Genomic DNA, 16,536 nt, shown 5'->3' with positions numbered 1-16,536 from the left:
GGAACATTCTAGCCCCACCCCCCCCACCCAAGGACAAAGGTAGGTAGGGGGTGAGATGTCTGGCATACCATCCTGGAAACAAAAATGTATCTTGCAAAAATACTGGGAAAGCAGGCTGTGAGGTGGGGCCATCCAAATGATGCCAGGGAAACCAGAACAGGTGCCAAAGAACTTTGGAGGCACCTTAAGCCTCTGTTGCAAACTCTAGAAACATAGGAAGTTCCTTTATACCGAGTCAGGCCATTGGTCCATCTAGCTTCATATTGACTACACTGACTGGCAGCAGCTTCAGTTTCAGGGTTTCAGATGAAGGGCCTATCCCAGCCCTACCTGGAGAGCAAGAAAGGGGGTGCCTCTTCTATGACCATTCCAAGAAAGAAAGGGGATGCCTCTTCTATGACCATTCCAAGAAAGAAAGGGGATGCCTCTTCTATGACCATTCCAAGAAAGAAAGGGGAGGCCTCTTCTATGACCATTCCAAGAAAGAAAGGGGATGCCATGTCAAAGACCATGCCCGCTACAATGATGCACACATGTGCAGCAGCACGCATCATACAGAAGAGGCATTCCTTCCTGCAGGAGGAAGAAGATGGAATACCTCTTAAGATTTCACTTGACACCTTCAATTTTTAGGAAGACTTGTATTCAAGTGAATTTAACTTTATTAAAAAATCTGCTGACTAGTTAACGGAGGGCACTTTTTAGTCCATTCAAATATGTTTTAATCGGCTTAGCTAACCAGATAACCAGCTCAAAGTTGCAGGCGTTCCGTTCAAAACACGCTAGTGATGCTTTGGGAAAGCTGAAGGGGCACTGTTGCCTTCCTAGTACATCTGCATGACACATCACACAGGCCATGTCTGAAAGACTGTGGGTGTAACAGTGCCATCTAGTGATGGCCTTCATGACAGGTGCCATTTTATATTGATTTATTTTGTGTGTCAGACCTGGAAAGCTGCCGGAGTATTTCCACCTGCTTTAGTAAAAGCCTCATAGGAACATAGGAAGCTGCCATAGACTGAGTCAGACCTTTGGTCCTTCTGGCTGAGTATCATCTGCACAGACTAGCAGTGGCTTCTCCAAGGTTGCAGGCAGGAGTCTTCCGTCCGGCTTCCCTCAGAATGATCTGGCCGTCTCCTCCAACTCTGCTTTGGATGTCGCGTCAGGCGACAGCCAGTGGCAACTTTGCCCTATCAATAGGAAGCTGGGATGTGTCCTAGCAACTTTCTATGCAGCTAATCTGGATCACAGGAGAGCAAGACTGCATAAAAAGTTGATAAGACATAGGGACAATGTAAGAACAGAAGAGCAGCCCTGCTGGATCAGGCCCAAGGCGGCCCATCTAGTCCAGCATCCTGTTTCACACAGTGGCCCACCAGATGCCTCTGGGGAGCCCACAGGCAAGAGGTATGTGCATGCCCTCTCTCCTGCTGTTGCTCCCCTGCAACTGGTAGTTAGAGGGATCATGCCTCTGAGGCTTGAGGTGGCCCACAGCCACCAGACTAGTAGCCATAAAAGACAGGAAAGTTAAAATAGATAAACCCACACACATTTTTAGCTTAAATTTGCCTCCCTATTCACAGGCAGCGATACTGGGGGGGGTACATTTTGGGTGGGGGTGAAATGTGGGATGTGGAGAGAGAAACTCGCCAGTAAATTCCCCAACAGAACAACACTACATTGCTGCATCGAAAGTGTGCTCTGACATAATGCACGGATAACTGTATGTGTGTACAGATCTGTGCGAGCCTATACAGTACACAAGTTGTAAATGCTGTGAACGTCACAACCTGTGTGAATGGGACTTTTTATCTCTTCTTTTTATGTTGCACCTTGCCAGCTGCACCGTGGGCACCATGGTACTTGTCCTCCCATATTTGTGACAGCTATCAGATTTTAGCAATCAAAAATTGGCCTGATGGGTGTCGGTGGTGATCCGTTCTCAGCCAGAAGCATTTGCCACCAAGCACACCTCTTACTCCATTGGGAGGAAGCAGCGTCAGCTGACACATCCCCATGGAACCCCGCATTCCGTGGAACCCTGTCCTGCGGCTGCCTAGCAACCGGGAGATGCTCGTGTAGCCCAGAATGTGAACACCTCCGACTGGAGAGAGCGGAGGCAGGTAAGGGGGTGGGTCCCCAGTGGTGTGGAGGGACCCTTTGGACACGAATGGCAGGACATGGTCAGGCAAGGAAAGTCTCTCAGCAGTGCCAGGTCTGAAGAGCCAAACTTATGTGCCTGCCATCCCTCCCTCCCCCCTCTTTCTCCCTTCCTTCCTTGCTTTCTTTCCCTCCTTTTTTCTCTCCCTCCCTTCCTTCCTCTCTCTCTCTTCCTTCCTTTCTCCCCCTTTCGCCTTCCCCTTCCCCCTCTCTCTTTCTCTTTCTCCCTTCCTTCCTCTCTCTGTCTCTTCCTTCCCCCTCTCTCCCTTCCTTCTTCTCTCTCTTCCTTCTTTTCTCTCCCTTTCCCTTTCCCTTTCCCCTTCCCCTTTCTCCCTTCCTCTCTCTCTCTTCCTTTCCCCTCTCTCCCTTCCTTCCTCTCTCTCTCTTCTTTCTTTTCTCTCCCTTTCTCCCCCTTCCCCCTTTCCCCTTCCCCCTCTCTCCCTTCCTTCCTTCCTCTCTCTCCCTTCCTTCTTCTCTCTCTTCCTTCTTTTCTCTCCCTTTCCCTTTCCCCTTCCCCTTCCCCTTTCTCCCTTCCTCTCTCTCTCTTCCTTTCCCCTCTCTCCCTTCCTTCCTCTCTCTCCCTTCCTTCCTTCCTCTCTCCCCCTTCCTTCTTCTCTCTCTTCCTTCTTCTCTCTCTTCTTTCTTTTCTCTCCCTTTCTCCTCCCTTTCCCTTTTCCCTTCTGCTTCCCACCCCCTCTCTCTTTCTCCCCTCTTTCTCTCTCCCTTCCTTCCTCTCTCTCTCTCTTCCTCCTTTCCCTTTCCCCTTCTCCTCCACCCCCCCTGCTCTCTGCCATCCTTCTTATCCTTCCTTCCTTCCTTCCTGTTTATTGGTCATGTGCTACCTTTCGTGACAATATTTCAAGGTGGTGCACAGAAAATATTTAGCAATAAAAATCCTAGGACACACGGCTGCCCTCCAGACTAAAACTGCACTAGCACAACAAACAAAGCGGTGAGCACACACAAAAAGTCACGCTGCAGAGCAGATGCTGCTCAACGTTGAGTGATTTCGGGTGTTCTTGGTCCAAAGTTTCACAACATTCCCAGCAACATGTGTAGATTGGAGAGTATTTAAGAAAATGACAACACCAGGTGGCAAGTCAAGATGGGGTACTACCACCAATAAAGCCCTCTCTCTTGTAGAAAGTAAAGTGTGCCGTCAAGTCGATTTTGACTCCTGGCGCCCACAGAGCCCTGTGGTTGTCTTTTGGTCGAATACAGGAGGGGTTTCCCATTGGCTCCTCCTGTGCAGTATGAGATGATGCCTTTCAGCATCTTCCTAGATCGCTGCTGCCCAATATAGTACCAGCAGGGATTCGAACCGGCAACCTTCTGCTTGTTAGTCAAGCGTTTCCCTGCTGTGCCACTTAAAGTGGCTCCCCTCTCTCTTGCAGCCACCCAAAATGCCTGGGACAGCTCCTGTTCGGAAGAGATCTCAAATATAGGTGAGCTGAAGCAGCTCTAAGAGAATCCTTTCCAAAATTTCTCAGCAGGGAGCAAAAATGGAGAAAGAGCAAAGTCCTGTCATCTCATAGATATATACCCCTAGCCTCATAAGTGGCCATGTTTCCTAGATCAAGGAAAACAGACACAAAATGGCAAAGGACTGCACGCCAGCCGATGTCGTGGGATCACAACCAGCAAGCCTCGCCCACCTTCCCCGTAAATATCCAGTGCACATCTGGAGAGGGTCTTTGGGAAACAAGTTCTTGTCTTCTTGGGCACAAAATCTGCTTCTCATTCCAGAGAGATTTCCAACCAGAAGATTTGGCCACAGATCCAAATAACTTTTGGCTGAGAAAGGGATGTGAGAAAGCCAAGTTGATGTGGCAATGCTTCACTCTCCGGACAGAGAACATCCGGTTGTCTGGGCTTCATGAAGCAAGACTGGTCTTGTCCACACCCATATATATTCAGTGTCTGAAACAACTAACACAGGCCTGCTCAACTTTGCCCCCCCCAGCTGTTTTTGGACTACAGCTCCCATAATCCTCAGCCACGATGGCCAATAGTCAGGGATTATGGGAGTTGTAGGCCAACATCTGCAGGAGGGCCAAAGTTGAGCAGCCCTGAACTAACAGGGCCTGCAGGCAAATGGAGTGGCTAGACTTTTCCAGAGGCCACCGGTATCACTCCGGTTCTAAAAGGTCTGCGTTGGCCTCCAATTCACTTCCTCGTGCCACTCGAGGTGCTCGTTCCTACCATCCAAGCCCTAAACGTTTTGCATCCTGGGTGTCTTAAGGCCAGCCCACTCTCGAGTAAGTCTCTCCGTCCCACAAGAGGTCAGGCGACCATCATTTCTAGGGTTGGATATGCCTCTTCCCCAAGTGCGGGAGCAGTGTGCGCTCCCAATTTGTGGTCGTCGGGGAGTGTGGAACGAGGTTGGAGTCGGGGATCTTGCTTGTGTGCTAAGCCGCCATGGGTAAGGTTGAGGGCCAGATTCTGATCCCAGCACACTCAGAATGAAGAAGGGGGGGAAAACCCTCCCACCCAGCTGGGTACTGCCCTGCTTCCTCCAACTTTGTTTCACACTCACTGACAAACATGCAGGTGGAGTAGGAGGGCACCTCCTGCTACCGCCATGACCATCAGAACCAGCCTATGGTCTTCTGGCTCTGCTTCCCGTGCCATCTTCTGCAGGTCCCACATCCAGATTTTTCTCCTTCTCTAGAATAAGGAGAATTGACACCCATTTCCTAAAAAAGTAAACCCTACGGGGCTTGAATTGGTGCTTCCGGTCAAGGTGCTCCAGTCATCGATCGCTTGGAGGGCCAGCTCTGGACTGAGGACCCCAATTGCCAGCTCCCCATAGAGCTAGAGTGCATAGCTTTCCTTTTTTTAAAAAAAACCCAATGCTAAATGAACCTCAAAGATGGCTCCGAATTTTCCAGCACTTGCAGACACGGGAACAAGACAGGGGCATTCAGTCATGACTAGCCAAGCTTTCAGAAACACCTTCCTTTTTCAAGAAATGCTTGGAAACCCTGAGAAGGCAAGAGGCAGATTTCTTCTGCGGCCAACCATCCTTCTTTTAAAGCAGTGAATAAGCAGATGACAAAACGATTATTCAGAGCGGTGGGGCCAGCCATGCCTGCAGCCTTCCCGTCGAAAGGGCTCACTGTTCCCACCGCCGCCCGCCAGTTCCGATGCGGTGAGCAGCACGGAGAAATCGGCGCCGTCAGCATCCCGCCATGCCACAGAGCTGGCGCAATGGAAACTCAAGTCAGCAGTGCAGCTCGGTGGCTGAGGTTAGGCGGACGGGTGAACGCCTCGCGAGTGTTTCTTTCCCTCCAGCATTTCAGGACACCGTGACTGTCAGCATAACCACATGAGACACCATGCAGCAAATCTGTGAATTCTGAAATGACTGGTTCTTTTTGTCAGCCTGTATACACCGTTGCTGCTTCTTGGCATCTTCTGGTTTCTCTCGAAAAGAAAGAAGCCACAGACTCCATTCGTTGGCTTGGGACACGGAAGGCCGTTTTCTCCAGGCCACAATGCAGATAGGACTAAGTGTCCACTGGCTGGCTGGCTGATGGTTACTGACCTGGAAGAGAGGGCCGCCAACTGATCGGAAAAATAAACCCAACTGGACTGCTCCTGTGCTTCTTCAGCAGAAATAAGCTTTGTATGGCACAGAGCTGAGCATTAGCACATCTGCTAGAGCTGAACCAAAATGCTGCCCTCCACAGCAGCAAAGTTGGGGGCCATGTGGCCAGTTTGCCAGGCGCAAAGGTTGCAGAACATACTGGAGAAGGAGCAGCTGGTCATTTTTCCCTACGCAGAAGAGGAGGTGGCTGTCGCACCCCCTTTGCATGCAGAAGGTCCCAGGTTCCGTCCCTGGCAGCATCTCCAGGTAGGGCTGAGAGAGCCTGAAACCTTGGAGAGCTGCTGCCGGTCAGTGTAGACCATGCTGAGCCAAAAGGACCAATGGTCTGACTCGGTATTTGGCACCTCTGTGGGCCCTCCGACTCGTGCATTGCTGTGCATTCATGACAGCTCCTTTCACAGCATCTTTGTTTTTCTCCCTCCTCCAAGAGATCAGAGGGGGGCACCAGAAGTGAAGCCTGTCAGACCCATGGGGGAAAGCTTGGCTGCTGACCGCCACTCTTGAATTGGGCCTAGGAAATCCTTTTAGTGGTCCTGGCCCAAACATCTGTAAACTCCATCCGAAAAGCATCCGAAGAGCTTCCTGGAATCATCTTATGTGAAGTCAACCATTGGTTCATCGAACTCAGAATTGCCTCCATGGACCGGCAGCAGGGTTTCAGGCAAAGTCTTTCCCAGTCTTGCCTGGAGATGCCAAAGATGGAATTTGAAACCTTCTGCGTGCAAAGCAGGGCGCTTTCCAAACTAGCTGCTCAACGGCAGCAAAATGCCTCCGTTCAGGCAAGTCACATTGGAAACATAAACAGCAGGAGGAGCAGTCTCATGGAAACTAACAATCTGGAAAAAGAGCAACTTTCTTACACCGGATATGCAATGTATATGCAAAATATACACAACTCTATCCTACAACTCTATCCAGAACTTCTCCAAAGATTAAACCTTCTCAAGCCATAGCAAGTGGCTACAGAGATCATGCCACCTAGTGGCACAGCAGGGAAGCAACCCGCCTAGAGAGCAGGAAGCTGTTGGTTCATCCAATCAAATCTCCAAGATAGGGCGGAGAGAGATTCCTGCCTGCAACCCTGGAGAAGCCTCTGCCAGTCTGTGTAGACAATCCTGAGCTAGATGGACCAAGGGTCTGACTCAGTAGATGGCAGCTTCCTTGGTTCCTATGTACCATTCAGGAATAGACCATGAGCTTGGCATGCAGAACATCTGGATTCAATCCCTATGGCGCAGCAGGAAATGATCTGAATAGCAAGCCAGAGGTTGCTGGTTCAAATCCCTGCTGGTATGTTTCCCAGACTATGGGGAACCCCTATGTTGGGCAGCAGCAATATAGGAAGGTGCTGAAAGGCATCGTCATCTCATCCTGCGTGGGAGGAGGCAACGGTAAACCCCTCCTGTGTTCTACCAAGAACACCACATGGCCCTGTGGTTGCCAGGAGTTGACAACTCAGCAGCATGACCTTTCCTTTCCTTTCCTGAGATAGAAACCCATTCAGCAAGAATGTTCACCTGATTGATAGGTCATCACATCTGGCAAACACTCTATTCAGATTTCAGAATGCAGTCCAGATCTCCAAACAATGCCTCCGCGATCTCGTGACGAGAGGTCACTCGATCCAGACATTACCCACTTCTTCCTGTCCTGTGACAGATGACCAGCGTCCTTTGATTTACTGTAAGAGTAGCAGAAGTCCATTTCCCGGTTCTCTTGCATGCCAAACCATGTGACCACGTAATGGAAGCTTGATTAAATGAAGATGTCGTTCAACAGCTCCTTTAGGGAAAGCCTTGTCAGTTTCACAGAAGAGCGGGAGTAACTGGCCCTGACCTCCCCCAGCACAGGACCTCCAAGTGACTGTTGCTGGTGTCTGTCTTATGTTTCTTTTTAGACTGTGAGCCCTTCAGGGGACAGAGGACCATCTTATTTATTTATTATTTCTCTGTGTAATGGAGCCCTGAGCCATTTCCAGAAGGGCAGTGTAGAAATCAAAACAACAACAACAACAACAACAACACCCACTCCCGTGCAACTGGTACTCAGAGGCATCCTGCTTCTGAGGCTGCAGGTGGCCTATAGCCCTCCGACTAATAGCCGACGATAAACCTCTCCTCCATGACGCTGAAGAGGCTTGAAGAGGGGTTTGGATAACTTCATGGAGGAGAGGTCTATCATCAGCTACTAGCTGGAGGGGATGCAGGGTGCCTCTGAATACCAGTTGCAGGGGAGCAACAGCAGGAGAGAGGGTATGCCCCCAACTCCTGCCTGTGGCTTGCAGCGGCATCTGGTGGGCTACTGTGTGAAACAGGATGCTGGACTAGATGGGCCTTCTTGGGCCTGATCCAGCAGGACTGTTCTTATGTTAGGAAGGAAGGAAGGAAGGAAGGAAGGAAGATCTTAGATATGGGCTTAGATAGATAGATACTGTTGATAGATAGATAGATAGATAGATAGATAGATAGATAGATAGATAGATAGATAGATAGATAGAGTGGTCCCTCGACTTACGAAGTACTCGACATCCGAAGATTTCGACTTACGAACGACAAAAAATACCGGAAGTCGTTGCCGGTTTAGATGCGGCTTCCTCGACCTACGAATTTTTAGATGCGGTTTCCTCGACTTACGAATGTTTCCAGACCTCCGTGGATGTGCTTTTCGACTTACGAAAATTTCGACTTACGAACGTGCGTTCGGAACGGATTATCTTCGTAAGTCGAGGGACCACTGTACCCTGTTTCCCCGAAAGTAAGACCTACCCTGAAAGTAAGACCTAGCAGTACCACTGTCTTATTTTCGGGGAAACACGGTAGATAGATAGATAGGCTCCCTGTGCCCAAAGCGCTCACCATCTTTAAAAAGAAACACAAGATAGACACCAGCCACAGCCACTGGAAGGACAGCTGTTGCTCTCTTCCTGCTCAATAAAGAGAATTCTAATGTTCTAACGAGTGACACAAGTTTTGGGGGGCTGGCTGGGGCCCCCGGGAGGTGTGTGCAGTGGTAGTCAAGAGCCTGAGTATCATTGACGCATATGCAATTGAATTATATGCTATTGAATAAATGAGGGACAAATGTTGTCCCTATAGGGACCAACGTTTCATCCCTGAAACGAGGGACATCCTGCCTAATGAGGGACAGTTGGCAACCCTACCTGGGAACTCCCACTCCAAGGGAGTCACTGGGTGCTTCCTTCAGCTCCAACCTCACCATCATGAGAGTGTTCAAAAAACGCGCACAAAAGCCGAAGCCTGACTTTGTCTCTTCCTTTCCCTCAAGTGAAGTGAACAATAGGCCTGTGAGTCACACTGGCCGGGCACATGACTCCTGTGACTGGGTCACACCCAGGAGGCAGTGATGCAATGTGTCAGCACAAAAAGGCCATGAGCTTGGCTATTGCTAGCCACAGACCAGCTGACTGAGAGAGAGAGAGAGAAAGGGGAGAGAGGGGTGGAGAGACGACAGCCCACCTGGGAGTTGCAGAAAACATGGTTTGAGTTCTTATCAGGGGTAAGAGATGGACCGCTTGGGCAAAAGCAGAACTGGCTGGGGGCGAAAAATATGATTTTCCAGTAAGATGTGGATAAAAGAAAAGAGATTTTGCCTCCATACTTTCTCCCCACCTATTAACTCCTCCATGGCCATTTGATGCCTGTAAGGGGAAGGTGCCATTGTTTTCCCCAGGGCGAGAGAGAGAGAGAGAGAGAGAGAGAGAGGAAGGTGCACCTGTTGAATCCTTGCCTGTCACGGAGCTCTTAAAGGGCAAAAAGGTTCAAATCTTCCTATGCAGGGTTAAAAGCCTGGACATAACCTGGGCAAACAGGTTGAAGAAGACCTATTTGTGCAGCGGGGAAATGACTTGCCTAGCGAGCAAGAGGTTGCTGGTTCGAATCCCCGCTGGTATGTCTCCCAGACTATGGGAAACACCTCTATCGGGCAGCAGCGATCGAGGAAGATGCTGAAAGGCATCATCTCATACTGCGTGGGAGATGGCCATGGTCAACCCCTCCTGCATTCTACCAAGAAAGCCACAGGGCTCTGTGGTCGCCAGGAGTCAACACCGACTCGACGGCACATTTTACCTTTACTTTATAAGCACGAAGGGTACGAGTATCAAAAAGCTTAAAAATCAACTCCAGTACATTTACACCACATCCATTGGATAAACTTCTTGTATGTGCTTTTAAGCTGTGCGTGACACATCCATCTGTTCTGTGTGCGCGGGCTGTCTCTCCTGAGCCTACTGGAGGCAGGCAAAATTCTGTATCGTGTTCTTAAAGAGCAACAGTAGCACCCACCCAGTTTTAGCTTACTGTCCAATCTTCTACTCAAATTCAAAACCAAGCTCTGACTCTGCCTTTCTGTCCATCTATGATTGGTGCAGCCATCCAAAGGCGGGAGAGAGATTTCCAGCCATAAAGAACCACAAAGCTGTTATCAACATGAACTAGAAAGGGCCAGACCATATTGATATGGTTTTTCCAACCCCAATACTCAAGACATCCAACCTGTGGAAACTAATCAGTAGAATAATGAATAAATGTATGATCCTAGAGATCAGATTGCACAAGAGATGCAATTTCCCAAACGCTGTGAGCAGACTTTTATTTTATTCCAAGCATTCCTCAGCACACCTGTGACTTTGTTTTGCATACCAAATTGACAAATTACAAGGAGCCCAGTCACCAAAACTCAACACTGTATAATGAGAAGTGCGCCCAACAGAAGCAAGTTGATTCCAATCAAACAGTTGCCTGGTCCAAGTTTCATTTGGCCAATTCCATCCTGCTATGATTCAGCTTCTTAACCTCCCTTGCCATTTTCCCTGATCCCTTTATTTACATAACTGGCAAGAAATAGCACAGGGCTCTTCTTTATTTGCATGCCCATGGCACGGGAGCAGAATCTTCTGCCCCTTTATTTTTTAATATGACTTCTGGTACAATTCCCCTCACTCTGTTTCCTGGTGAAGGCACTGGCTAACTTGGGAAATGTAGTCATTTCCAGGGCTGCTGCCCATAATACTTAACTTTCAATAAGACTTAACTTTCATGATACTTTCAAAAGGCTTTTCTTTCTTTCTGATCTCTCCAGCCTGCAGCTATGTGGCAAGAAAGATGGGGTGCTTGTGCTGTTGCAAAAGCCAAGAGGAGGAGGAGCCTGCAACCCGACACCCAGTAACAACCCCAGGTAAGGGACCTGGACTTTATTTCAGGGTAGACTGCCTCAGAACATGGAGGCTCTATGTCGACATCCTGGCTAGTAATCGCGGATGGACCTCTGCTCTTCCACAAATGTGTCTAATCCATCTGATGCTGCCCGCTTTCTAAAGTAATTGGTGGAGGCCCTGGTTTGTGTCCAACCTACATCAGAAGTGTGGTGGGTGGAAATTCAGCACAGAGTCTTGTTGGCTGTGTGAATCTGTCCACCACAGATTTGTCAAATTCTCTTTTGAAGGCATCTAAGTCAGCAGCCATCACTACATCTGGTGGCCGTGAGTTCCATATGTTCAGGGCCAAGAAAAGGAAAGACTTCACATATGATGCATTTAATACCACAAGTTGTGATCATGGCCGTAAGGCCTGGAGCTATAAGAAAGGTCTGTCATTGTCTATTAGCTGTGAACGCTCAATGGAAAATCCATGCTGTGAGGCAGCACCATTCGAGTATCAGTTGCTATGCTGAAAAATAGGTTATGTGGGGAGTCAGATATAATGACCTTCAGACGATAGGTCCACCTAGCTCAGTTATCGTCTGCACTGACTGGCAACAGCTCTCCAAGGTTGCAGGCAGGAGTCTCAAAGATGCTGGACTAGATAGACTTATGATCCAATCCTGGCCCTTTCTAGGCACAGCACACAGCATCCTTCCAGTGGCTGTTGCTGGTGTTCCTTTTTGAGATGGCGAGCCCTTTGGGGACAGGGAACCATCTTATTTATTGGCCTTATTTCCCTATGTAAACGGCTCTGAGAACTTGAAAAGCAGTACCTAAGGAGGAGCAACAGCAGCAGTAACCCAGCCAAGCCCTTCTGAGTTTCACACAACTTTGAGACATTATTGCTGGCTGTGTTGCCTGCTCTGTGAGAGCCCGGGATAGCATCACCTCCTAGGGCTTAAATTTCACACCACTGAAAAACGCTGCCCGTCAGCCAGGCAACGATAGCACAAGGAAGTCTAGATGGATCATAGGAACATCGGAAGCTGCCATGTCCTGAGTCAGAACATTGGTCCATCTAGCTCAGGATTGTCTACCCAGACTGGCAGCGGCTTCTCCAAGGTTGCAGGCAGGAATCTCTCTCAGCCCGATCTTGGAGATGCTGCCAGGGAGGGAACTTGGAACCTTCTGATGCTCTTCCCAGAGCGGCTCCATCCCCTGAGGGGAATCTCTTCCAGTGCTCACAACTTCTAGTCTCCCATTCATATGCAACCGGGGCAGACTCTACTTAGCTAAGGGGGACATGTCATGCTTGCTACCACAAGACCAGCTCTCCTTTCTAAAAAGAGAGGAGAGTGTGGGTTTCGCCACTTCAGTAATTGCTTCTCAAGGGGATGAATTTTGCTGCTTCCATTGATAGATAAATAAGTGTATGCATTTATTAGAAACAGGCTGGATGATAGAGGATCCGAATCTGCCCCTTCTGATAGTGGAAACGTAGCCGAGTGACAGAGCCATTAGGGTTACTCTCTGGCTGCATCTCCAGGCAGGGTGGGGAAAGACCCCTAAGTCTGAAACCCTGGAGAGTTGCAGGCAGTCAGTGGAGAGGACACCAAGTTAGATGAAACCAGCCCAAGTTGGACTTGGTATCAGGTGAAATGTACATAAATTATAGGGATGGATTGTAACTCAGGGGTAAAGTGGAGCCAGTGTGGTGCAGTGGTTAGAGTGTCGGACTAGGGCCGGGGAGACCTGAGTTCTAATCCCCATACAGCCATGAAACCCACGGGGTGACTCTGAGCCAGTCATGTCTCTCTCCGCCTAACCTACCTCAGAGGGTTGTTGTGAGGGTAAACATAACCACCTCTGGGCCCCCTTGGAGGAAGAGCAGGATAGAAACATTAATAATAATAATAATAATAATAATAATAATAATAATAATAATAATAAAGAAGTGCACTCTGCATGCAGAAGGTTCTATGTACAACCCCTGGCTTCTCCCCACAGGACGAGGAAATGACCCTTGGCTGAAACCTTGGAGAACTGCTGCCAGTCAGTGTAGAGCATTACTAAGCTAGTGCGACCAGGGGTCTGACTCAGTTGAAGGCCGCTTCCTATGTTTATGAGGCAGGGCTGCAGCTCTGCTGTAGAGCACCTGCTTGGCACAAAAGACATCCCAGGTTCAATCCTCGGCATCTCCTAGGAAAGCCTTATCTGTAGGGCTGCTGCCAGTCGGGGTAGACAGTACTGCGCTAGATGGATCAATGGCCTGAATGAAGATAAGGCAGTAAAAATCTGGGGGATAGATTTTAAAATCTGTGGGACAGCACCATCACCCCACCACGAATGGCCGGCAGAAAACAGGATGCCAAAGGGCGCCATGTGGATTTTCCTTTTCCCTTCCTGACAGAAGAGGAAGGGAGAGGGAGAGGAACATTGGAAGCTGCCTTATGCGGAGTCAGACCCTTGGTCCATCTAGCTCAACATTGTCTACACTGACTGGCAGCAGCTTTGCCATGGTTGCAGGCAGGAGTCTCTCTCAGCCCTACCTGGAGATGCTGCCAGGGACTGAACCTCAGACCTTCCCTGTGCAAATCAGGGGCTCTACCACTGAACTATGATCTCACCCCCATAGATTCTAAAGGGGGCAGGGGTGATTTTCCTCCCTCCAAAAGAGAGAGGGAATGGAGGGTCCAGTGTCTGACCCTCTGCTTCAAGCAACAAAATGTCACTGAGAAATGTGTACACCTGGGCCATATCCGATGTATATTTGGTGTATATTTGAAAAGACCTTTTCTCTCTCTCTTTTTCTCCAATCTCAAAAAAAGTGTCTTTTACAGCTGATGCTACTCCCACTTTTATTGTTCCTAGCTTTTACCGTAAGAGGAGGCAGATGACAGGGTTCCCAACAGCCTCCACGTCCCTGATGTACGGCCCCAAGTCGGGGCCCTGGAACATGAGGGCCCCGCTCTTCCTTTTAGGGTTCCTCTCTGGACTGGGACCCTCCAAGGCACCCGCTCGAGAAATGATTAAGCTACTAAATCTGCAAGAGAAACCTCCTCTCGCCTCATCACAGGGCATCATGAAGACAGGTTCACAAACTCCCCCTTGAAAGGAGATGAAAATGTCTGAATTCCCCCGCTTGTGAAACACAGAGGGAGAGCTTGAAATCTGGAATGGCTGGATAGGAGCAAACAGCATCCGTCCATTAAAAAATAATATATCTATATATATAGAATCGTGGCTTTGGTTATTCTGCGCCCCGCCTTTGTGGAACAATCTACAAGGTGTTTGCCAACAGCACTGAGACAAGTTTGTACTATCATCATTTCCAACAGCTGTTGGGCCACATCCAGGCCCAATCCGTCATGGTTAAGCCCCTTTGAAATCACCGGGACGTAAGAAGATCGTAAGCAGTTTGGGGTGGCAATTTTTTTAAAAAAAGTAGACTTAGCGTTGTTGTTTTAAGTGCCTAAAATGTGCTACGTGCTCTCCAAAGACCTAAACAAGTCCACATGTCCTGCCTGCCAATTTGCAATCAAATGATATGAAAGTACAAAAATGGGGAATTACTATGAACATCACCCAGAATTTCAAGTTACAGTATATTGACCGGTCGGGGTGTGTGTGTGTGTGTGTGTGTGTGTGTGTGGCTACAGCAGACACAGTTCTGAGAAGGGAGGAACCAAACGAGGTTTGGTCAATGCCAGTCCAAGGTAGGGGTCTTGCTCTCGGGCCTACGAAGAGAGAGCTCTCGGGGAAGTCCCAGCTTAAGCAGAGATGGAGTGAGAGGGCTTCGTCTCTGTAGAGAGCAAAGCCCGCTTGGCCGCCTGCTCCACGAGAAGCTCCTCACAGCCATCTCAGATTCCTTGGGACGCAAGGGAGGGAGGGCCCATTGAGGGCAGACTGCCGAGGGTTCCCGGAGAGCTGGATGTTCTAGGTGGCCCATGGTGCACGGAACCTCTTCAGAGCTTGTGGCTGGTGGAAATGTGGCCACTCGCTCCCCCCCCCCCCCGCACCAATGCCGTTTCCTTCATTCCAAAAAGAAATTCAACCAGATGGGAACAGTGAAAGCTCAGTGGCAGGGCCCAGGATTTGCATGTTGATAGTCACGGATTCAATCCCTGGCGGACTTCGGGAATCAGGGTGGGGAAGTCCTCGACCCTGGACTTTGGAGAGCTGCTGTGGCCAGTCCTGCATAGTCCAATGTAGCCCCCGATGCATCTGCCTACAAACAGAGTGCAGACAACAGCTCTGCCTGGTGGCTTGTCCCCAGCGTTTGGTATGCTGGGATAGTCTGCCTCTGTACATGGAAGCTCCATCAAGCTGCATAGTCTGTGGGTCTCGTTGTTCCAGTAATTGGTGGACAGAGATTGGGTACACAGAGGTACACTGCCTTGGAACATGCGGCTTCCATCTAGCTGCTTAGTCTGCTGGTCTTTTTGTTCTACTAAATTGATACACAGAGATTTGGTAAATACAGAGATACACTGTCTTTGAACATGCAGGTTCCCTTTAGCTGAATAGACTGTCGGTCTCGCCGGTGTAGTAATTGGTAGACAGAGATTTGGTAAACAGAGAGATAAACTGCCTTGGAACATGAAGGTTCCATCTAGCTAGCTAGTCTGCTGGTCCGATTGTCCTAGTAATTGCTCACTCCCGAGAAAGAGAGAGAGAGGTCCCCAGAAAATTTCTGCTTTTGATCTCCAGCATACGGAGGCCAAATGTGGCCAGGTGGCCTTTCCTCCCCGATGGCTGGCTCCATCTTTCCCTGGGTCGGTGGATGCTCTGCCGAGGAATAACGGATTCCGGTTGCCATGTCTGAAAGCCAGTTCTCCCTCCTCTTGACTCAAGAGGCTTCCGTCCCCAGAAGCGTGGTCTCCGTGAACTGGCACAGGCAGGGTGTGTGGCCAAGGGTGACATGGCGTCCTGCTGGGACTTCTGGGAGTCGGTGGCTGACCAAAAGCCTGACGTAATAGCCACTGAAGACGGTCAACAGCTGCTGCGCCACCACCTGGAATAATCCAATCACCATTGCTTATTGGCCATACTTCAAAACCTCGAGACAGGTAAGTAAGCGGAATCACCCTATGCAAAAGGAACACAGGGCTCTGCACCTTTACGAGTTCTTGGGAAGAGAGCAAGGGATGAAAGCAGAGCATCTGCTGGGCACGCAGAAGGTCCCAGGTTCAGACCCTGGAAGCATCTCTAGGTCAGGCTGGGCGGGACCCCCTGTCTGAAACCCTGAAGAGCTGCTGCTGCCGCCGGCCGGTGCAGGCAATCCTGAGCCAGGCGGGCCAAGGTCCTGACTCAACCGAGGGCAGCGGGATGGGTTCCTAGTTGCTTGTGACTGCAGGAGGAGGAGGAGAGCTTTGCTCATGGCTGTGTGGCCTTTGAGTTAGTCCTTATAAAGGTGCTACTCTGCCAGGACTGCGGGACTGCCCCCGTTAAGACCACCAGCTTGATTCGGCCCTCGTTTTGCCTTTCTTGGGGAATCGACTGTGATAGTTACGTGACGACACAGAAGAATTTTGCACAGCTGATTTTTACGCTGTTTCTACATTGTGGTTTTCTGTGTTATGAGTGGACAATGAGTGAGGGTGTG

General features: G+C 49.6%; 1 protein-coding gene and 1 long non-coding RNA gene across 10 annotated transcripts in view; one reads left to right on the top strand and one right to left on the bottom strand.

Moving 5' to 3' along the window:
* TMEM268 (transmembrane protein 268) overlaps positions 1-16,536 on the bottom strand; it is a 62,973-nt gene that overhangs the window by 31,821 nt on the left and 14,616 nt on the right. Inside the window, exon 9 of one of the 9 annotated variants that reach the window (XM_053282652.1) lies at positions 14,377-15,945. The exons of the other annotated variants lie outside the window; for them this stretch is intronic. Coding sequence (XP_053138627.1) covers positions 15,781-15,945 — 165 coding nt within the window. The 3' untranslated portion in view covers positions 14,377-15,780. Of the gene's footprint in view, positions 1-14,376; positions 15,946-16,536 lie in introns of those variants that run through there. 9 annotated transcript variants of the gene reach the window in all.
* On the top strand, positions 9,131-14,160 carry LOC128339102 (uncharacterized). Its single transcript, XR_008312840.1, has 3 exons — positions 9,131-9,286; positions 10,871-10,966; positions 13,803-14,160. It is a non-coding gene; the product is annotated as an uncharacterized LOC128339102 (long non-coding RNA).

The sequence above is a fragment of the Hemicordylus capensis genome, chromosome 17 (genome assembly GCF_027244095.1).
Source record: "Hemicordylus capensis ecotype Gifberg chromosome 17, rHemCap1.1.pri, whole genome shotgun sequence".
Lineage (NCBI taxonomy): Eukaryota > Metazoa > Chordata > Lepidosauria > Squamata > Cordylidae > Hemicordylus > Hemicordylus capensis.
This window is presented reverse-complemented; position numbering and strand designations above follow the sequence as displayed.